This window comes from Takifugu flavidus, chromosome 8 (genome assembly GCF_003711565.1).
Source record: "Takifugu flavidus isolate HTHZ2018 chromosome 8, ASM371156v2, whole genome shotgun sequence".
In the NCBI taxonomy this organism is placed as follows: Eukaryota; Metazoa; Chordata; class Actinopteri; order Tetraodontiformes; family Tetraodontidae; genus Takifugu; species Takifugu flavidus.
In genome coordinates this window covers 8,064,941-8,088,253 of record NC_079527.1, presented here as the reverse complement: position 1 = coordinate 8,088,253, position 23,313 = coordinate 8,064,941, and the positions used below count along the sequence as shown (strand labels likewise).

General features: G+C 43.0%; 1 protein-coding gene across 11 annotated transcripts in view; it reads right to left on the bottom strand.

Moving 5' to 3' along the window:
* Nucleotides 1–61: 61 nt before the first annotated feature.
* Nucleotides 62–23,313, bottom strand: part of scn8aa (sodium channel, voltage gated, type VIII, alpha subunit a) — a 35,860-nt gene continuing 12,608 nt past the window's right edge. For 5 of the 11 annotated variants that reach the window (XM_057042071.1, XM_057042078.1, XM_057042076.1 and 2 more), the window contains 18 exons: nt 22,271–22,477; nt 21,906–22,187; nt 21,353–21,667; nt 19,727–19,862; nt 19,285–19,523; nt 18,079–18,252; nt 17,484–17,840; nt 16,938–17,411; nt 16,172–16,289; nt 15,723–15,877; nt 14,482–14,655; nt 9,786–9,908; nt 5,805–6,089; nt 5,424–5,477; nt 5,100–5,237; nt 4,899–5,003; nt 4,546–4,816; nt 62–4,458 (listed from right to left, as the gene is read on the bottom strand). In XM_057042071.1, the coding sequence (XP_056898051.1) occupies nt 3,299–4,458; nt 4,546–4,816; nt 4,899–5,003; nt 5,100–5,237; nt 5,424–5,477; nt 5,805–6,089; nt 9,786–9,908; nt 14,482–14,655; nt 15,723–15,877; nt 16,172–16,289; nt 16,938–17,411; nt 17,484–17,840; nt 18,079–18,252; nt 19,285–19,523; nt 19,727–19,862; nt 21,353–21,667; nt 21,906–22,187; nt 22,271–22,477 (4,767 nt within the window). In that variant the 3' untranslated portion in view covers nt 62–3,298. The remainder of the gene's footprint in view (nt 4,459–4,545; nt 4,817–4,898; nt 5,004–5,099; nt 5,238–5,423; nt 5,478–5,804; nt 6,090–9,785; nt 9,909–14,481; nt 14,656–15,722; nt 15,878–16,171; nt 16,290–16,937; nt 17,412–17,483; nt 17,841–18,078; nt 18,253–19,284; nt 19,524–19,726; nt 19,863–21,352; nt 21,668–21,905; nt 22,188–22,270; nt 22,478–23,313) is intronic. The other 6 variants (XM_057042074.1, XM_057042080.1, XM_057042079.1 and 3 more) reach the window with 3 other exon arrangements.

Sequence of the window (23,313 nt, the reverse complement as noted above, 5' to 3'; positions counted from 1 at the left end):
AAAGGCACATGCCATCGTGTGGAACACAAAAAACCCCAAAAAACAAGAAGCAAGTACATGATTGTATGCAAGTTGAGCTTTAATGGCACCGATGTGTGAGGATGTGCTTGGAGGGGGTTGGGGGGGTTGGAGGTTTAGAGAGTGCGTCAGTCACACCAGCTGACGTCCTCTGAGGAAGAGAGCACTGGTACAGTTGGCGGGCAGTGAAGAGAGTCACCTGTGTGAGTGTGTGACTGTTGGTGCGGCCTTTAATACTCAGTGACAGTGAAGAGACGTTACAGTAAGTGAGAAATGTGCTGGTAACATTATCCTTTCATCAAGATCAGGCTACAATCCACGGCAAGCAGCTCCAGGAACATCGCACACGAGCTATCCCCCAACATAGAAGGGTGCTGGAAATAACCAGTTTTAGACATCCACTGAATGTGTTGCACATAAATCAAATGTGACAAACAGTGTTCTTCTGTTTTATGTATATACATATAGACATATATGTATACATGTATTCATCTTTTGTATTATATAATATCTATATTTCATTCAATTTCCACCGACAAAGTGAAAAGTGTCTCAAAAAATCCAAAAGGTAACAAATGTGACAAAGGGCATAGCTGGAAGCCATTCTATATTATTGTTATTATTCCTGTTTTTTTCTTCGATTATTAGTAGTAACATTTTTAAAATCCATATTTACAAAAAAACACAACAAAGCATGCTGATAAAGTAAAAGAATATGATACAATATTTATAGTTTTCTCTCAAAAAGTTCGTTCTTTTTCTGCTATTGTGCCATTTACATCATACCCTGCACTGTACATATTTGTGGTTTCTTTTTTTGTCCTTTTTTTTGTGCCTTGTTTTTTCTTTTTTTTCTCGTTTTTCCGAAGTGTGAATGAGTCGATCTAAAAACGTAACATCCGAGATGAGCATGGGGTAAACTGGATGACATCTCTCGCTCATCCTCCGGCGTTTCTCATCGGGAATGTATTTGGTCTCAGAGTGCAGCAGCCAAACTGATTGGGAGACCTCATATTGTAAACAGACCTCAGTAATTGATACAGACAGGGGATTCTGATACAGGCAGTGTTCAACACACCAAATGGCAATAGAGGTGTGACAGCGGGCGCCAGGTTTGTCTCCGGCCGACCACTTATAAATAGGACCACCATCACTTCTGTGTAGAAAATGGAACAAATAAAACATCAGGAACGTCTAAGGAGGCAGTGATTTTTTTGTCTTCTTGACAAAGCCTCAGTTTTTTTTCTCTTTTTTTTTTTTTTTTTTATGAAAAACACCCACAAAGCTTATTATACAACATAGCTGCATCAATGTGAGGCCTGCTGATGTTCTATCTCAAGTGTTTCTACCTCCATCTTGTTATGCTCGGAAGTGGGTAAGAGTATCTCAAAGCCTTCGGAGTGCGTGAGAAGATGGTGTGAGCCTGGGTCCTAAGCCACACAGTGTTTAAGAGGTCCCACAAAAGCACAATGATACACTGACAAACATGGGACTTTCAGCACTCAGACCAAAGCAACACTCTCCTCTCCGTTACTCCTGATCTCATGGCAGTCAGTCTAGAACCCTGAAGGTAGGCGCTCTACCTAATTATTGGTCCACTTTTCCCTGAAACATCAGACAAAATGTATTCGACTCTGCAGTCCAAACCACAAGCTCTACGTGACCCCCCCCTTCATGCTAGGCACAACATGGCGCGTCCTCGTGATAATTCTCGGTTGACTTCTCTCTCAGATGGTCAGAATTATTACTTTGCAAGGACATCAGAGAAGGACTTAAAGGCCTTTTTTTTTAAAAAAGAAAAATCTCTTCCAAGTCTAATTTGTGCTCATGAGCGACCAAACGGGTTCTTCACCACGGGGCATTCTGATGCCAGCCTGAAAATATAAGGTGAACTAGCAACAGTCCTAAATGTAACTGAGAGTTCCATGTGCATTTTGGGACAGCCAGATACTGATTTCTTAACTCTCCTCTATTCTCAGAGTCAGAACAGGGACCGTGGTTTGGAATAGAAACCCAATTTTGATTACGTAATCAAGAGGGGCTAGGCCCCAGATTTGGTTCAGGACGTCCAACGTCATCACAAATCTGTCAGTCTGTCAACAACTAAACATTCTGCTCTCTAACACTCTTAAACTCTACACACTTTCTAAACTACTTTTCATCCAGAGCAGCAAAAACATTCAGATTGTCATGCTGATTTATCCATGACTTCGAGTGTTCACATCATTCACGCAAAGCAAAACCAAAAACCTCTGTCGATTTAAAATCAAAACTAGTGGAGGACAATTTGATTATCATACCAACAGTATTCTATAAACCACTATCCAAACTCCCCATTCTATATTCTTTGAATTTCTCCGTTGGACGACCTCAAACCCGAGTCGAGCCACTGCAGCGGTCTGAGAATCAGTGTCATGTGGACTATGGTTACTCATGCATGATTCCAGGTCAATACATGCCTTCATGCAAGTCATTTCTATGCATTGTACGAGCACAATAATTATTATTTATCTGGAACTCGGCCTGCGCGAGTCTCCGTCAGCCCGAGTCAAAAACGACGACTGGGGACGCCTACTGGTCAGTGCGAAAGCCCACGTAGAAAAGGTCTTTTTGGATGACAGTATAACAAAGAGGGGATGAAAAGACTGATGACATGGGCTATGTTACTTTTTGGCTGCTCAAATAAAGACACCCAGCACAAAAACGTCTCTGTTGGCGGCATGTTTCCCCCTCCCTTGCTGTGTTGGCTCTCTGGCTAAACGTGTGCAGCGGATTTACGTTTACTTCTGGGTGACGATGGTGTCACAGGCCCTTAGTCAGACTGCTAGAACAGTTCTACTGGGATGTAACCTTGGAGGTTCGGTCGCGGGAGTCCACGTTGGGTGGTGGCAGGGATTTTGCAATTCTCCGATCACCTAGCAGAGATTTCTGTGCCTTGGCAGTTGATCAATCAGTCAGTCAATCAATCAATCAATCAATAAAAAAACAAAACTCGTGAATGGCCAGCACACGGCGAGACAATGTTTTTCATTTTGCATTTGTTCCTCATTATCATGAACTTGGTCACGTTGCAGCAAAGTTCCGCAGTAAACTGATTGTGTTTGGTTCAGCTGTCTCTGGCGACATAAGAAACCACGATGCCTCAGTGTTACTTGAGTCTGTAAACATTTTTTTGTGTTTTTGTTGTTTTTCTGACTTCCAAATGATCACTTTTTTTCCTATACCAGGTGAGTTTGGGCTGCGAGTCTCATCTCATTTATATTTTATTGGATTTTGATCCCTAACACTTGGATTCCCACTCGTCTTTTTGGTTTTTGTCCTTCTTTTTTCTAGCCCACTCCTCCTTGTTTTCATCCTGCTTCTCCTTGTCAGGTTTGGTCACGCTGTCATAAGAAGGGAGCGAGGCGGTGGAGGGGGTGCTCTCCTTCTTCTCTTGGTTGGTCCCACCATTCTCCAGCTTATTGTTGATAAAAGTGTGACGCTTGAAGATGATGCCGCGCCTGATGAGGTGGCCACGATAGGCATTCTGTATGATTCTGGCAGAGATGTCCTCCTGTTTGCGGCGAAGCGTGGTGGTGATGGGTTCGTACGACACCTTGGAGGGGTTGGCCGCCATGAAGCGCTCCTCCATCTGTTGCCTCAGCATGTCCAACTCACCACTGTCACCAAGCACGCGCTTTGTGAAGGCGAACAGGATATCGAGGCAGTGAATGCGATCGCCGCTCACCATGGGCAAGTCCATGGCGATGAGTTCGATAGTGTTGGGCTTGGGAACACGGAGAGGGTGCTCGAGGGCGTCGGCAAAGTCAGACAGCTTGGTGAAAGTAATGAACTGAGAGGCAGAGGGATCAAATTTCTCCCAGATCTCGTAGAAGGTCTCAAAGTCATCCTCGCTAAGTGGGTCAGCACTTTCCTCCGTGGCCACGCTGAAATTCTCCAGGATGATGGCGATATACATGTTGACCACAATCAGAAAAGAAATGATGATGTACATGACAAAAAAGAAGATTCCCACTGAGGGGTTCCCACAGTCGCCCTTGACCGACGTCCCTGGGTTTTCCAAATTAGGATCACAGTCTGGCGGGTAGTTGAGGATGGGCAACAGTAACCCGTCCCAACCACCCGATGTGGTGATCATGAAGAGGATGATCATGCTGTTTCCAAAGGTCTCGAAGTTGTAGAGGTCATCGATGCCCACCGCGTGCTTGACGTAGCCAAAGTTAGACATGCCAAAGATGGAGAAGATGAACATGACCAAGAAAAGCAGGAGGCCGATGTTGAACAGGGCCGGCAATGACATCATCAGGGCAAAAAGTAAAGTCCGGATTCCCTTCGCCCCTTTGATCAGACGGAGGATCCGGCCAATACGAGCCAACCTGATCACCCTGAAGAGCGTTGGCGACACAAAATACTTCTCAATGAGGTCAGCCAAGAACATCCCTGAGAGAAAAGCAAAGAGTAAACGCTTAAGAATAAGGCAGGTTGTCTGCTGACATTCTTATGTTGGGTTCCGCTTCTTTCACCTACCGACAATCGACAGGATCACCACCACGACATCGAAAATATTCCAGCCATTGGTGAAGTAATAGTGACGAAGGGCGAAGAGTTTCAGCAAGAACTCCGTGGTGAAGACTACGATGAAGATGAAATTGACCCAGTAGAGGACGTTCTCTGTTTCGTCCGACTGGTCGTCAGTTTCCACCATCATTGTGACCATGTTCAGACAGATGAGGATCATGATGGAGATGTCAAACACTTGCTGTGTTACAAAGTCAAACACCATGCCTTGGATCTTATTCTGCAAGGAAAAAAACGGCAGCTGTAAACAGCAGGAACGAAAATGCCATCGCGGAGAGCTGCTGGTGGATGTAAAGACACACCTGAGGTCGGGGAATAGGTTTCTGAGGCTTTTTGGATCCCAGTTTTTTCATGGCATTGTAGTACTTTTTCTGTTCCTCTGTCATGAAGATGTCCTGACCTCCAAAGTAAAGGGACATGCGCGTATGGTCATAATCGCGTACACGCCTAAAAACATTGTCGCTACAAGTTTAGGGAGGATTAGAGCAGAGAATGTGTCTTATCTTTTTCTTCTGCTGGTTGAAGTTATCGATGATCACACCAATGAAGAGATTGAGGGTGAAGAAGGAGCCAAATATGATGAAAACCACAAAGTAGATGTACATGTAGATGTTGACCTCATAGACAGGCTGGTCTTCCACCTTAAAAGGAAGCAAAATATTATTTATTAAAATAATTAACCACCATTTTGACAAATTCTACCATTACTTCACATCTTCACATACAACAATAGGCGATGACCTTTTTTCTCTGTTTTATATAAGCACAATTACATTTATTACTTCTGAGGAGTAAAATTATATTTGCTGAGGAAGAAACCATTGTACCTCTCTGGAATCCACAGCCGCATACATAATGTCCATCCATCCTTTGAATGTGGCCTTTTGAATGGGAAACAATCACAAAACCTTTAACAAGCGGCGCACATGCAACCAAAACGATACAAATCGTGTAATATTAATCAAACTCTTTTAGGTCAGACCAAAACAGACGCATGTCCTGTGTTAAAGCTTCACGTTCATGAAACAAACAGAAGATGGAAAAGGCATGGGGAAAAAAGAACAACAATCTTTGAGTTAATGCCTGTATACTGAAGCAATAACAACCATCCAACAGAATGCAAGAAGACAACAGAAGAAAGTATAAAAAAAAAGTCCCTCGGATGATGAGAAACAGCCAGAAACAGAAAGTAGGAGTGACGATCTCACCACTTGGAGGAGGGCCAAGTATCCGGCGCCCACATTGTCAAAGTTGATCTTGACATTCTTCCACCTGACCTCAGTGAAATTTTGATGTATGAGGGCTTCGCACTGGGTCTTATTGTTGACCACGTCGACGGGAAACATTTCCTCCGAGGTCTCATTGAAACAGAAGTAGTACTTGCCAGCAAACAAGTTGACCCCCATGATACTGAAAATCAGCCAGAAGATGAGGCAAACCAGCAACACATTCATAATGGAAGGGATGGCACCCACCAAGGCGTTGACTACCACCTAAACCAGATGAGGGAAGACACAATTTGAGAGTGAGAACCAAAACCAAAAAAAGCACCTAGCACAAGACGCTGCATACTGTTATGGCATGACACAGGAACCAAAATAGAGTGTCGCAGGTGGCGTTGGCAGCAGCAGTTCAAGTTTATTATAGCAGAACTGGGTACAGTGCAGTACAGTGCACACTGTGAGGGGAATTAACAGGAAGCAGCTCTGTATCAGTGCCGTTCTAATTACAGCGGCACTGATGTGATTCTGAGAGACTCTTTGATCTGATAAAACTACCAAAAGGTATACACACATCAGCTACACACACTTGCAAGGCTGCTGAATGCTTCTGGTGGGTTTTTTTGCCTTTTCATTACACACCTTTTTGTATATTCAGCTAAATTTAAAAGAACTTTTTACTTGTATCGCGTTACTCTGGAGTGTTTGCCATACCATTATGAAGTGTCCTTATGTTCATTTGACAGTCAATATTCTTAATATTACTGGCTTTTGTTCATGATTAACAGAAACAAACATGTCGCCCTCAATAATTGACGCCCTCACCAAAAATCTAGGCCTCTAGTAATTAAAGTGCATTTACGAGGCGTTATAACCGGTAATAAGCTCAGCACATCAGAACCGCTCACTACCAGTTTTATGCAGGCCGATCAGCAGCTCTCAGGCAGACAGCTGAGCATGCATGTCTTTGGCAGACTCGTTTTGTGGAGCCATATTCCCTCCTCATTACAAACAGACTGGACGGAGCTCTAGAGCCCGATTCTCTCAGCACGTACAAATTCTAGACCACCGAAAGGGTTGAAGGCACGTCGCATCATAAACAGCGTGCGTGGCCACACTTGAAAAGGACAAATCCTGCTGTACGCGCTGAGAGAATGCCTCTTTGCTCGTTCTTAGTTATAATTAAACATGTTTCTAAAATCCAGTGTTTATTAGAAAAAAATAATAAATCAGGACATGCTGTGTGGAAAGCATTCTCAGAAAGAGGGAAAATGGCTTTCAAAAAATGCAGAATGTGCATCAGCATTTACAGTACATGCGTGTTACATGGCATTGTTCACTCTTAAGGACTGTCCAAACCAATAAATAAAGAAATAGAGAAATGTGTGGATAGAGAGATAGAGGCTAAAGAGACTATGACTGATATTTTGCTTGCTTGTTCACTGATTAGCTGTTCTGCTACTGACATGGTCCAAATGGTACTGATGAGGTTTACGTCACGATACGGCAGAGCTACGACTCCAAATATGCTGTGGAGTTGGTGTTAATCTGCCCAGAGTGCTGACGTTAATCTCCAAAGGCCGTAGGTGGAACAAAACAACAACCAAATCTTCAGCGTAACTTCAAAAATGAAGATAAAAAAGGTGAAGTGTCTGGTACTGGGATGTAACTGGCAGAATTCTGGAACAATGCGCACAAATTTTTAAGGCAGAAATTAAGAACAGCCCACAATTAAAGCGTTGCTTGGTGCTGTTGACTCGTTTTGGACAAAGCGCTGATACAAAGGTTGTCATCATTCTCTTCTCTCCATTCATCTACTTCCCTATTAATTCATTTATCGCTATGACCTCAAATTTTCTGTTTTTAATTCAAACAAAATGGCAACTTGGTTGATGAACATTACAGTAAATAAAAATGATACAGCAGGATCAAATTTGGCTGCTTATTTCCGTCCGCATTACTGGGCCACCATCTACTCTCACCACATACACCCAGAGAACAAAGTGGTTCGGGGACACACTCAAATAAAGCAAATATGTCCATTTTTTTCAACCCAAAAATGACACAATCTCACTAACAGGTCTATTTCCTGTCCCTAAATGAACAATTGTGTCTACAAAATGTCAAAGAAATATTCATCAAGTCTATCCAGAGCCTAAAATCATCGATGTCTGATCATGTAGACTGACATCATCATGGGTTTTAGTCACTGGATATCTGGTATTAATGAGAATTAGTCCATTGCAAAGTCGTACGGACCTACAATGGTTTGTCATTTTTGGGAGGGGCAAAAGAGGGGCAACACAGTTTCTGTCTAATTTTGGAAATGTTACTCATACACTGTATTGCTCAGCAGCAAATGGGCCACAACCCACCAGCAGGCAGAATTCTAAATCGCTTTAAATTGGGACTAGTGCTGCCTCCCGGTTTTGCTTCCTGTGCGAGCGAAAGGCAACAGGAGGTCAGGACCCGCTGTATGTGCTACAGTATGCAGTGCCATGACATGACAGCAGCCTTCGATGAGATGGCAGTCTGGGATATTTGCTGAGCCTCTGCCTGTATTCCCAAGGGAGGGCTAATAATTAATTCATTGTAACTAGTGAATGGATAAAAATTCCTGTAACCTGCCAGCAGAATGGACTGTTGGCAGACCAGTCAGATGGTACAGCACAAGGTGCTAACACTGGCAGAAACTTCACAAATATTTTCCGTCCAAAGCCACAACACAGTGAGTGTGTGGTTTCTGTCTCAGCTCCTGATGCAGAAAGATCCCGGACAAGCAGGAGAGGATGTGGTGACCCGCTAGTGGTCCAGCCCAGCCAAACCGGGTCGAGGTGGAGTGAGGAGTGGAGGGGAAAGAGGTTGTGGAAGATAAGGAGCAAAGGGAAAGGGGGGGGGGGGGGTGGATAGGACTGCACATGTGGGGCTGAGGAAGAGGTGGGGAGGAGATCTTTAAAGGAAAAAATAAAGTGAGTGTTTGCAAAAGAGGAAAAGAGGATGAGATCAAGAGAGGCAGAGAGAAGAAAGAGTACTGATGACAACAACCAGATGCAACCTATTGCTATCACCAGTGGCAGAGGAGAGCGATCAGATCTGGGCGATTCACGCACAGACGGCTGAAGCAGCCCGAGCTTCTGTCGTGCAAATTCATTAATTTTCTGTAAACCATTAAATCCTCTGTTATAAATCAGACAGATTCCTCTGAGTGGTTGTTCTGTCGATCTGCACACACACTTTTAGCGTGACTGGTTGCAAACAGATTACGTCTCGCATCCCCTTGGGTTCCTACTGGTTGTTCTCCATGCCAGATGCACTGAGGGATGGTGTGGGTCGGGGGGAGGAGGGGATATGGCAGCAGAAAGGGACATGTGGGAGCGAGTGGGGGGCTCTCGATTAAAGCAGTGGTTGAAGATCAGGCAAATGAAGAGCTAACTGTTGGTTCGAATGCTCAATGAGATGGAATGTAGGTATTTTCTTTCTTTTTTTTAAGCTTTGAGCAATTACACATTCACTTTGGCCAATTTGAAAGGAAACAAGATGGTGGAACCACAATTTAGTTTGTTACTTGTGTGATGAGGCAGCTTTGTGAAAAGGCATTGCAGTTGCTCTTTGGAAAAAAAAAACTTTCTTCATTTGTTTTTGTTTTTGTGCAGATTTTTTTCATTCTAATGATGACATTCAATTCCAATGCATGCCTTCTGCCGGCGATGCCACTTTACTGTTACTCCCTCAGTCTCCCAGCTGCATCATGACTTGGTCTTTCAGTCCAACAAAGACATGGTAGAGGATTGCGCATGGAAAGGTGATTTCTTGGCTTTTATTTCCTGGTTGAGGAAGCAATCCCCCAAATAACTTGGAGGTGATACTTTTTTTTTTTGTCTTCTTAGTTTGTTTTCAGATCAGTTCTAGCATGCTTTAAACTGTTGAATGGGCATGCGGAAGGATCAGCTGCTTAGCTTTGGATCTTACCCTCATCCCTTCAAAACGTGACAAGGCTCTGAGGGGTCTCAAGGCCCTTAGTGTCCTGAGTGATTTAATGGGCCCTAGATCGGAGTAGCCCAGCGCATTAGCTACAAGGCTGACTATAGACACCTACACAAAAACAGAGAAGCAAAAGAGGTTCCAAACTGTTAGAAGTGAGAATATTCACTAGGGAAGAGAACGCCCTGATGTAAGCGCAGATTGGCTTGACATACACACACAAATCTCTGCATGTATATGCACGTATAATACTGCATTTATACATGTATATACACTGAGAGACAAGGCCAGGGTTTAGTAGAGGTTTATATGCGTAGTGTTTTGAATAGCAGCCGGCCGTAAGGGTTGTTTGTCTGTTATTTTAGGGCAGCTGACAAGATGGGAAAAGTCCTTTGTACCTGCAAAGAAATTTGTGGTTGAGAGAGAAAGAGAGGAAATAGAGACACAAGATTCATTTAGTGGGTCAATTAGGCAGAAAAGTCCTACAAGAGTAAGATACAGGCGAAGGGACTGGGCGGAGCAGAGGAAAAGGATTTGGGTAAAGAGGAAAGGAAAGAGAGATTACCCTGTGGAAGCTGATTAAAAAAACCCAACAGACTTGAGAGCCTTACCCTTGCCCCTCTAACAATGTTTCTCCATGTCGCTCTTGGCTGAGGCATAAAATCCCACATAATCTAAGACAGACAAACTAATGGAACCTAAGAGAAAGAATACAAGTAAACATGTACAAGTATGTCATTTAATCAGTTTCTGTCACACATTTTATCATGACACAGCATTTAGTGAGTCAAAAGGGAGCGCCACAGTCACAATGAACCACACACGAGAAACAGGGACGAGGTTAAGGGTAGACTGGATAAAGATATTAGCACTGGATGGCACTGAAAGGACAAAACGAACAAAATACCATCAAGTTACGCACAGTAAACAATGGTTAACCATAACAGCACAAAAGCTCAAGGCAACTGGCGCTGCCACCTCCTGCCCCAACAGCAGCCACCAGGGCAACATTGCAACCAAAGAACTCTCCAGGAAGAGCCACGAGAAATGAGTTATGTCTAATACCTCCATAGATGACGCTTGTGATTATACAGGACATTATTTTAGTGTTTACAAAACCATTTGTGCCACTGAATTCCTTTTTAAATCGAGTTTGAATTTAAGGCCTTGTAGGTTGAGTTGTGGTTTCATCACTGGCTCTGGATTATAAAGCGTGTCTGAGATGGACATATGTTGCTTAAAAAGAGCAATCGGAGGGAATAATTTAAGATGGATGGGGTCATTTCATTTGTAATAAAGGAGACGTTTCAGGCCGTTTTCTCCACTAAAGAAAGGATTCTTTGGTTTTATAGAGAAGTGCAGTAATAAAACCCAGTTCCAAATGTATTACTTCAAACACAAAAGTGTTTGCTCGAGATTTAGGACGTGATCTGTTTTCAGAGGACAGTTTCACCACTTAGGCTGCTGGAAGGGCTGAAAGCTGAGAACCAGTTCCTCACACATAGGGAAAAATACCTGCAACCAGCCACCGACACCGGTCAATCTCACCCATGATGTACACAACATTCAAGGCTTACCAGAGTCACAAAAGAGGGTTTCATAAGAGGCAAAATCTTCATTCTGACCTACACCACACTCATTAGCATACAGACTACATGTTATTAAAATGTTTCGGTGTTTATGCATGCAATGGTCCAAAACTGTGTATGCTAAAGAAAGACTTCTTACATTTAAGAAGAGTAAAACATGTGACACTATAATATAGTTTTGTTTATATTTTGGACTTGTTTGGCACGAAACTCGTGCGTAATAATAAATTACTAATAAGAAATCTGACGTATTAATGGAGCTGCTGTTCTGGTGTGGTGGTGAGACAGCAAAATAAAGATTTTGTCTTGATCTACACTACAGTGTTTGGGGTAAATGTCACCTTCAGCCTGACCCCTTGGCGTGCACCCCCTTGGGGTGCCTGGCCTGTGGCCCCCGTGCTGGGCCAGTTGTTTCGTAGTGACCTCAGCGTTTCAATGTCCTTCTCTCAGAGCACTGCAAGGCAAGGCCAATGACATCTGGGGCTGTGATCCCATGATGACGACAGCACAGACCAAACAGAAAAAAAACAAACTAAAAACAAAGGGGAAAACAAAACAAAACAATGATAGTAATATGAGTGAAAAAAGAAAAATGAATGAAGCGCAAGTTCTGTCTTCACACTCACACCTTCACTGTTGATATAACTTGTTTTTGTCATTGGAAAGAGCTGAAGTATGATTCCTATAAATATCAGAGTAATATTTAAAATGTGCTGGACTACTTTTAAGAAGAATCTTTGGGACATTATCAAGCCTCACTCAAGATGAATTTGCTTTCTATGCTTCCTAATCCAAACATCATAACATACAACCTGCTCTCAGAATGGAACTCAGATAAAATGGGTAACACAAAGAAGCAGTAACATAAGGGAAATAAGGAGGAAAGCACTCACACAAAGACTTGGGTTTACCCACACTGTGGAAAAAATACAGGCTGGTTTAATGATGGTGCCCCCTCGTCTGAGTCAGCGGCAATGGTTTCACCCAACAGCACAAGACAGCAGAGGAACGGTTACTCCACAACACAGCCCAGACTCATCAGGCATTAGTTAGCCTCTTACTGGCTCTGTTTGATGGGGGGGTGGGGGGGGGAGTGAAGACCAAACTTACCGCTGGCTGCCTGTCACCCACCATCATTACATCTCAGCACAATATTGCCACATTCCTCAGATTACACTTTCAAGAGGGTATAGGGGGGAGAATGGGGGGTGGGGGGGAGGAAGGTCAGCCTTATATCTTCACAACTGTGGGAAAGTGTTGGGCTTGACAACACACCTAAAAGAAGGGAGTCTATAATGGTAATTAATGCTTTGATGTGACAAACTTTTAAGTCTTTTTCATTGCATGGGCTAAATATGTTATATAATATATATATAATTTATAAGATAATTAATATAATATAATATAATATAATATAATATAATATATATAATATAATACATTTAGGGCTGTCAAAATTGATGTGTTTTCATGTTGTTAGAACGACTAAAGACAAACAGTGTTTGAGTCCCAGTTAGAACTGTGGGCACTGGTTCTAAGTATCTAGTCAGAGGCGAGAGGTCATTTCTCTGAATCACGATGATCTTGAAGGAATATTTTCATTCTAAATATGTGATCGTTCGGACGTCAAGTTCTGGTGTAACGCCTGACTGAACAAAACCTGTTAAAGGTCAACGCTCTTTCCTCATAAAAGGGTCACAAACGTTTTTCATGAACCAAAAGTCACCAGATTTTGATCCAAACCTTCATTAAAACAAGCTTAGAGGCCAAACCTCAGCTACTGAATCAGTCTGTGCACCTCAGATCATATCAGTTATTAAGTTATCGTTCAATCCATTTACATGGTTTCTTCGTGGAAAATTACCTGCAATATTTAGGACTGTATTAAGTCCAAGACATTGAAATCATTTGACAGCCCTAATAATAATAATAATAATAATAATAATAATAATAATAATAATAATAATAATAATAATATGATATTAGAATTAATCAGCATAAGATCAGTAATAGGAGTCCATTCACGGGTTTTGGCTGAGGTGTTGAACACTGTGGAGTGGTGGTTACTTCAAGGAGAAAGTTAGAAACCAGGGAAATTCTCATTCTATTCGACCCTGTCACTTTTGCCATGATTCTGTCATTCCTCCCACACATTAGAGTTCCCCAGAAATGTTCCAGCAACATAACATTTGATGGTTATGTCATTTTAAAGAGGACATGATGGTTTCCCAGATGAGTTTAGTGAAATATGATTAAAAAAGGTCTCGTTCACAGGATAGGTTGGTTCTCAGGTTAGATGGGCCTTTTCAAGCCACCAGCCTTCAGAGGGGTTGCTGAGCAGATTTTAGGGTGGGTGAAACTGATGCTAATGCTGAGACGTACTATTTAAAACAAAGTCTTCTATAAATTCTCATTTGACTGCTATTTCTGACATTAAAATGTAAGAAAATGAGGAAAATGTCCTCTTTAAAACTGAGAATACTGTAATAACCTGGTATGAAAGAATAGAATGAAATCTTTCCCAGTTTCAGTCTTTCAGTCTTGACTGACACAAGGAGCATATTTAGAAAGAAAGTGGGGCCAAAAGTACAGATCAGACATTTTACAGGTCAGAGACAAGGGCAGAGACAGTTTAACAGACACAATTTGATAGATCCCAACTTCAATACATAGATCCTGACAACTGCATGAATCCAATATGTATTTGAAATATGTTCAGCTCCAATTTAGTTGTATTTCTATCAGCTGCATTTGTAATGTTTTTGCTTGTCGTATATACCAAAAGGTATTTTAATGCATGACACTTATATTTGTAATAATATATATAATATTATATATATAACATATACAATAATATATTTGTAATAATAATAATAACTTATATTTACCCAACAGTAATGACAGTATTAGGAGCAACACATAAATAGTTCTATAAGCACAACAAGCTCTACCTACTGTATATAGATTTCATGTTATAGTTTAAAGCATTCTAATTAATCATTATTTTGTTATCTCTATGGTGGAATTGAGGACCAAAGTAATTAAAAGCTTTTTTACAACCTCTGACACACAGAAGAAAAAAGAAATGGACTTACATCCACAATGAAGAAGTCCAGCCAACACCAGGCATTGGTGAAATACTTGACAAAACCATAAGCGACCCATTTCAACAACATCTCCAGGATGAAGATGTAAGTGAAAACCCTGTCAGCATACTCCAGAATTATACGAACTGTCTTCCTCTGCTCGATGTACACGTCCTCGAAGGCCTGTGGAAGAGCAGTAAACAGGACTCAGCCATGGGGAGGATGCTTGCCGATGATTTATGAACGTTTGATGAATGTTATGATGGATTTGTGCATGACAAACAGGCCCACTCTCGCGTTCCTGGTGGCAAACTATGATTTATCAGATTAAAATAATGCACTCTGCATACATTATACACACTGGGAGAAAGGAATCAGTGTAAACTGGGGATGGAGGAAATTAGCAGTGCTCTTCATAATAACATTTCTGATAGTTGAGGCCGGGGCCTCATTTCAACCCCAAAGCTAAACCCTGTTTTGTAAATGGTCCCATCCGTTAATTTAAGGGATCTCTGGTCCCTCCCCCAGCACCACTGAGACTCATAAGTCTACCCCATCATCTTGGTTTATGCCCTTACGGCCAACCCACAGACTATCAATAACACTGAGTATTACCGAGCCAACTTCATTCAGTCTTTACTTAATCAGATTTTTATCAAATAAGCAAACAGCAGATTTTTTAAATATATAATATAACAGCAGGAGATTGACAGGCAAAGCTCTCGATTTACCAGTCGATCTTCGTTCCTACCCTCACCTATGGTCATGAGCTTTGGGTAATGACCGAAAGAACAAGATCACGGGTACAAGCAGCCGAAATGAGCTTCCTCCGTAGGGTGGCTGGGCTCTCCCTTAGAGATAGGGTGAGAATCCGGGAGGAGCTCGGAGTAGAGCTGCTGCTCCTCCGCGTTGAGAGGAGCCAGATGAGGTGGCTTGGGCATCTAGTTAGGATGCCCCCTGGATGCCTCCCTGGTGAGGTGTTCAGGGCATGTCCCTCCGGTAGGAGACCCCGGGAAGACCCAGGACACGTTGGAGAGACTATGTCTCTCGACTGGCCTGGGAACGCCTGGGGATCCCCCGGATGAGCTGGAAGAAGTAGCTGGGGAGAGGGAAGTCTGGGCTTCTCTTCTTAGGCTGCTGCCCCCGCGACCCGACCCCGGATAAGTGGTAGAGGATGGATGGACGGATGGATGGATGGATGGACGGATGGATGGATGATATAATAGAATATTTCGAAGTGTACTCCTCACCAGGGCACCACTACTGAGGAGGATCATGAAGATGATCAGGGTCTCAAACCAGTTGTGTTCCACAATCAAGTAGCACGTTTTCCTCAGGAACCACCAGTTTTTTCCCCAGCCCATGGTGATGTCAACTTCACAGCACTTATATTTGGCCACACAAGCTGAGGAAACAAAGCATCTGATCAGAAGACATGTCTTCACTTTAAAAAAACACTCCATCATCATTGTATACATTCATATCAAATGCCTCTTAATAACAAAACGCTGATATACTTTTATGATAATTAAATAATTATTAATTATCATTTAGATTTTGCTACTAATTTATTAACTTATTATTACTAATTTAATTTAATTTGCCTGATATATATATATAATTTCCTCCCAGCCTTTTTTCCATCTCGGTGCAACAGAGTGAAGGTAATCAGTGAAACAAGAGCAGTGAGGAGTCTCACCATCTGTCCAGCATGCCTCTGGTTCCATGTACTCCTCCACCGTCTCCACCACCACCACCTCCTCCACGTCAGGCTTGATGTCAATGGTGCTGCCCTCAGATGAACTGGTGTCATCCAGCTGCAGAGATCCAGATATATGGTCATGCAGGCACAACAGGGGAACAACTGATTGGTAGCTCCCCTCAGTTAGTTTGTCTACAGAGGGAAATGGCCCTGAGCTAATTGTGGCGCTAATTCCGACGCAACCTCTGCGGAAATCATGAAAATACTGAAATACAAATACAATTTGATCAGGTTCTCTCCATAGAACCCTACATATGTCACGAGGATGGACACTGATATAGAAATATCAAATAATCACATGGTCTCTCAGACAATGTTCTAAATGTTTTTTACCCATAAGAGCAGGAGATACACATTTTATCTACTCCAGTAGATCACTGGAGCACTCTAGATCCCTGTCAATGATGGAATTACTATAAATTAGTAGCACGCCATTGTAGATGGGCCAGACCAGATTACTGCATGCATATGTTATTAAAAGAATAAAAGCACCAAGTGTACATATGAATAATTATTCTCCGATACGTTTCCTCCTGGCAGAACCACCATAATGAACAAGTTTGGCACAACTCAAAGTACACTGGGATGTAATCAAGTATCCTTAAATGATATTTAAGGTGAGGCAAAGATAACAAGGTTAACAGTAACTGAATTAGCCGTAGTTTGCTATTTAAAATGCTGTTACCGAAAGGACCTCACTCACCTCTTTGCTGTTCTCTATGTCCGACTCGCTGCTGAAGTCCTCTGTGTTGAGGTTCTCAAAGTCAGACTCGCCCACGGCGATGGGCACACACACAGTCAGATTGGGGTTGTGGATGAATGACATGTGGTCCTCATCGATCATGTACTTGCCCACGCTGCTGCCAATGCCACTTGTGGTGCCGTTGCCGTTCTTGGCGTAGTCCAGGTCTCGGTTTATGTCCACCCCAGTGTGATTGGCAATGAAGTTCAGTTTTTTGTCATACATGTCATCCAAGGGCTTCTGCTCATCTTCCATTGGTGGTTTTTTAAGCAGACTCGCCATCAGGATCCTTACCTTTGCTTTTATCCAGGCTATGCCTTTCTTAATGCGCATGACAGAAATCTGGAGGTTGTTGGGCTCGCCGTCATCGTCTGTGGCAGCCAGGTTGTCAGCGCTGAACGAGCTCAGCAACAAGGCAAGGAAGAGGTTCAAAACCTATCGCATAAGCAAACAGTGACATAAGTGCAGGGATTTACCAATCTGGCTCATTTCCTGTGAAATACATACCACCAAGTTTCCGATGACCATGACCATCATAAAGACAATGAGACACATGGCCTGTCCCGCCACCTCCATGCAGTCCCACATGGTCTCGATCCACTCGCCGCACAGCACCCGGAAGACAATCAGGAACGAGTGGAAGAAGTCGTTCATGTGCCAGCGGGGCAGCTCACAGTCTCGAGCGATTTTACACACACAATCTTTGTAGTTCTTGCCAAACAGCTGCATGCCCACCACGGCAAAGATAAAGACGATAATGGCGAGCACCAGAGTCAAGTTCCCCAAGGCTCCGACTGAGTTACCGATGATCTTGATCAGCATATTAAGGGTAGGCCAAGACTTGGCCAGCTTAAACACTCGCAGCTGCAGAGGGACAGTGGAAAGAAAGGAATAAATATGAATCAGTCACAGTTTCTGCTTTATTAACCCTCTGTTTTACACCAATGAAGCATAAATATGAACACTCAATACTGTTATTGTATCTAGTTGACCTACTCAACTTAAACCCATTTTTAGTATAAACACGAAATTCCTTTTATTTCATTTTTTCCTTGTAATAGTTTTTTGTTGTTGTAAATGTTTAACCAAAAATGGTATTTACCAATCGGAATGACCGTAAGACAGAAAGACCCTCTACGTCAGCCAGAGCCAGCTCCACTAAACTCAGCGTCACAATGAAACCATCAAAACAGTTCCAGGCTTCCTGGAAATAGTAGTATGGATCCATAGCCACCAGTTTGAAGAGCATCTCCCCTGCAAATATTCCCGTGAAAACCTGCAGCATAAAACAGACACACAAGCAGAACAATCAGTAACATTTTCATTGGCCGCCTATAAAAGTGAAAGATGGAAGCATATCTATTTCTTGTGGAAGACCACTAATTAAATATTAATATAGTAAATATTAGGTGAACCACAGGGCGGTTGTGGTTTAATCCAATTTGATTTATGTCTATTTATTCAAAACAGTGAATAAATCCTATGAAATATTCATTTCTGTTGGAATGGAAAGATAAAATAGTGGAGCTTTAGATTTAGACACACCAAAATTAAAGACTTAACTAGGCTATGCTTAGGGTTGAGATGATATTTCGGGCTTTGTGAAGCATAAACTCCTTCCTGCAGTGTGTATAAATGACTTTACAGTTAATAACTTCCCTCTAAATCCATGTAAATCTTGGAATTGAGCCCATCAAGTCGGCCAGTGGGCTTTTTTCACATCTCTATTCCCTCCGTCCTCGGCTAATTATCAGTGCAACAGACTCTTCACGTGTGTTAATAGGTTTAAAATAGTTAACACATTAATTACATAGAATAATCCAAAGTCATAATGCATTGATGAATTAATATTGACAGGCTCCATTGATATATGAGATTTTATATACTCCAGATGATGTGTTGCTTGTCAGAAATGGCACTAATAAATTACTCCCAGGAAGAGCTCACAAAATAAATAAACACTCCACTCCAAAGTTATTACTCATATTGTGCAACACTGTGTCAGCTACAACTTATTGTGTTGGGATGCCGAGATGTTTACAGACGTGCTTCGAAAATCATTCCAATAAACCTTCCCAGTGAAAATGGATGGGTTCAGTTATCGAAGAGGCAAATTCAGTAATACTCCTGAAGCATTTGATGGGAGGGGGAATAATGGCGGTTAGAGAGCTAAGACAGGAAAGACTGGTTAGGAATCTGACATTACACCCGCCATGACCTCGCCTCTTTAGGTAAACATTTTTTTTTTTTTTAGAAAAACCAAAGAATCAAAGAAAAAAGGAAAGGAACCAACACTTCCACCACTCACCAGATTGCCCACAGAAAGCATGTGTTCGAAGTCAGGGGTCATGGGGTAGTGCTCCATGGCCATGAAGAGCGTATTGAGGACAATGCAGATGGTGATGGCTAAGTCCACGAAAGGATCCATGACAATCAGATTGACTATCTCCTTGATTTTGATCCAGGTAGGGCTGCACTCCCAGATCAGGAATGTGTTAGCAAATTTATACCAGCAAGGTGGACACTTGCGCTGAGACTCCTCCAGTTCTGAAGACATAGCGCGGATTACACATTAAAATCATCCATACTGGTTCATTCGAGCATACTGCATGCAATGGTATCAAATGATAGAAAAACTGTATGCATAGTATGTATCTGGAACTGCTGGATATGCAAAGCAGATAAGCAGGATATTCAAGTCAAATAATAAGGAAAGAGCAGGTTAAATAGCTGGGTGAAAGTGGCAGTACCCTCCACTAGTGTGTTGGTAATGACGCTCATGACACTGTTGGCCCGCTCTTTCCGCCCAAAGGAGGTATTGAGCTGGTCCACAGACACCATCAGGGAGCCCGACAGCTTCTTCTTCACCTCAACCTCAGTAGTTGGCTGTCAGGAGGAGAGGAAGAATCAAGCACCCATGGAGACGACATGAACACCATCCCACATCGCCACCGGTGGCCGGCGGAGGGAAGTGCACAACGGCATTGGCACGAAAAAACTAGTCGAGGGTTGTAGTTTTGGGGGCGGGGCGAGGCAGTTGTCATCCATTTCTGCGTCGATACTGGTTTCAAGGAAGATGTGTGTTTGCTGTAAATGCATGCGGGTTTCAGCCAAAGAGGGAGCAGTGGTCTTGGAATCCTTGACCCTAATAAGGTTGGAATGTAATTAGCTCAACCCAATTAAACAATAAAATGGGTTCTGAGATACTGTGTGAAGAAAAACTGCTTCTGCATGAATGCATTTTCAGCCCTGTCATGCAATAATGGAGGCTTTGCTGCCACTGCAATATAATCATCAGGTTTGATCCCCAAAATCTGGCCACTTTAATGCCAATTCCAAACTGATGCTATTATATCTTCCTACTTTGAAACCGTAGAGCTTATATTGCAACCATGTCAAGAGCATTGTAACGAGATCATATGAAGGCAGAAGTTTAGTTTCATTCGTCATGCAAAAGCATGCTCCAAGTCAAAGAAAGGGAGAGGAAATTGCAAACATCATAACCATTTTCTACTTGTATTCGTCATGCTTATTTTAGTCTAGGGTTTAAATCTACCATGCTAACTAGAATCAGACACAACGACTCCATTAATGTTGACTATGTAAGGTTTGGGAAAACGGAAAAGATAGAGACAGACAAGGACGGCAGCCCTCCATTTACTGTCTTATTACTCATATTAAGGCCTGGTAGGATGGTGTGTTTTACTGGTTCTACTCTGTGATATTAACAGTGCTCAGGGGAGTTGGTATAAATGTATGTGGTCCCCTCTGCCTTTACCGCCTCCTACTGTAGATCTACCCACACAGGCTCGCACAGGATCTGGATGCCTGGAGGAGGAACACATCAAGACACTGGAGCTCTTCAATAGATGCTGTTTGTTACCAAACTGGTGAGATGGGCAAAAATTTAACATCTCATACATGTGGTGCAGTGGATATTTATCAGGTTTTAAATATTTGCACAGTGGGCAGAGACATGTTGGAACGCCGCTTGTATGTGAAATGTGCATGGGCCGTGTGTGAATAAATATTTGATATGAACACACAAACATTGACAGTCATTACTCAGTCTTTCAAATCAAACAACAAAGTGGCCTGGAAGTCATTGATAGACCCAGTTGCAAAAAACCAAACAAACTGATGCTCGGTTGAGGTTTAGTGACTTTAGAATGTGCTAATTTCTCCATCCTTTGCCTACTGTTGGAGGGCAGCATACACTGTAGGGGCTGGGGGAGGGGAGGCGCGAGCGCTTAGCCAAGAGATACATACGGACTTGCAAAAATGACAGATTAAAGGATAGTGAGCAAGAAAGAAAAGGAACGGACGAGAAGGGGGCCATGCCTAGATACTGTAGGTCTACTCATTGACTTCCTTACACTGTCATCAGTAGCTGCCTTATCTATTTTCACCTCAGGCAGAAGGCGTCCACCCGGCCCCGGGCCGATGAGTGACACCACTCCATTGCAATCCACTGTGCTATTTCTCTTCCCATGGAAGCCGCTGTAGCTGCTCCGCCGGTAAGGACTAAACAGGGAACCCCGGCGCTCCTCACACTCTTCCACCGTGCTGTGCTCATCATCGGCAAATTCGTTCTCTGAGCCCACATCCTTGCTGCGTCCTTTGAAACTGAAGATACTACTCTTGCTATTGTGGCGCGACAGGAAAGGAGAGCCAGGTATGCTGAGGAGAGACTGTGAGAAGGGAGAAAGAGAGATGACATTTAGGCTTCTTAAGCTACAGCGCACCGCCATTTTTCTGCCGCCGGTCATCAGTTTCAAAGGGCAGAGTGAAAGCCAACATCTCCTGCAACCCGAGCACTTCACTGAAGAGTCATTTCCGTGGCAACCGCGTGACTTACAGAAGAGGAACGACGTGAGACGTTAGTTCTGTCCAAGGCGAAGAGAGAACACCTGATTTGTTATTTCTAACCTGATTCATGATGGAAGATTTTCGGCCCAAGCGATTATCGGGAAAACGGAAGCGGCTCCTCTTGCTGCCGTCATCGGACTCAGACTTGACAAACTTCTCGCTGTCGCCTTTCTCCTTCTCCTGCTCTTTTTGGCGCCACTTCTTCTTTCGATTGCGCCGCTCCTTGGCGCTCTTGGAGCTGAGTTTTGACATCTCAGAGGAGCTGCATGACAAATGCCCTCCTCCATCATCCTCCACCGCGTCCTCTGACACCGTGCCTGCAGAGGTTGCCATAGCAGCAGCCTGCAAATAAGCAACAAATAAATCAGAACATATATAAGGGGGAAAAACTCACTGAATAACTAAGTGTCCAACTAAGGAGGAACCTGCGCATCTTCCTGTTGTCTCTTGAGCTGCTCCAACATGGCCTTGAATTCCTCCTCCTTCTGTTGGGCCTCCTCCATAGTGGCCTGATTCTGCTCCTCATAGGCCATGGCCACCACAGCCAGGATCAGATTCACCAGGTAGAATGAACCCACGAAGATCACCAAGACAAAAAAGATCATGTAGGTTTTCCCGGCTGCCCTCAGAGTCTGTTGGGAAAGAGTCGAGGTCGTGAGGGAAGTGGGAGCGACTTCTGTCAATCCTAAAGTCCGCCCAATGTCAGCCGGCTAGTTTCTTAACAACTGGCTTTTCATTCAAACTTGATTTCATGTAAATATAATTAAATATTTTAACTGGGAACAGGTGATTTTCCTGAGGCCAGTGGAGCAAGACTGTGTTCCTCCTCTGCACAGAGTAGAATATATCTAAATCCTGCACTAATTGAGTTCTCACTATATGCTTAAGGTAGGCTTGTTCATCAGGGAGTGCTATTATACGTGTGCATTTTGACCTACTTTTTCATTAAAACCATACTAGTCGCTGCCAGTCAGGCACTTTGTATGGACTGGGATGCTATTCCCAGTGCAGAATAACGAAGAAGAGGCACAGCGGAACAAATGAGAACATTCTGGGAAATTCTTAATAAAGCTGTTACTATAATGCCAGAACACTGTGGAACCCTTCCCCTAATGCAGATTTAAGACAGGAATTCCATACATTTCACAGAGCTGTGGGTATTTAAATCATTGCTGACACCAGAACCCGTTTAGACTGGAAATGTTTTTCGACCATTTTGTCTTCAGAGAGACAGAAGCAGAGACAGGATGAGCGCGGGTATTAAAACAGCTAAATAGTCGGCGTTTAAAAGATGCTCGGCACAGTAGCCGTTGAAGCTTGCAGCTGGGAGGTGAGTTTCAAAGACGAGAACAAAAATAGAAGTAAGAGCTGGAACGCTCCCATCAGGTCTCATTTCCCTCATTGGCCATACAGTAATGCCTGAGCTCTTAATATTTCATATTTGCTCCCCTGCACCCAGTGTGTGCTG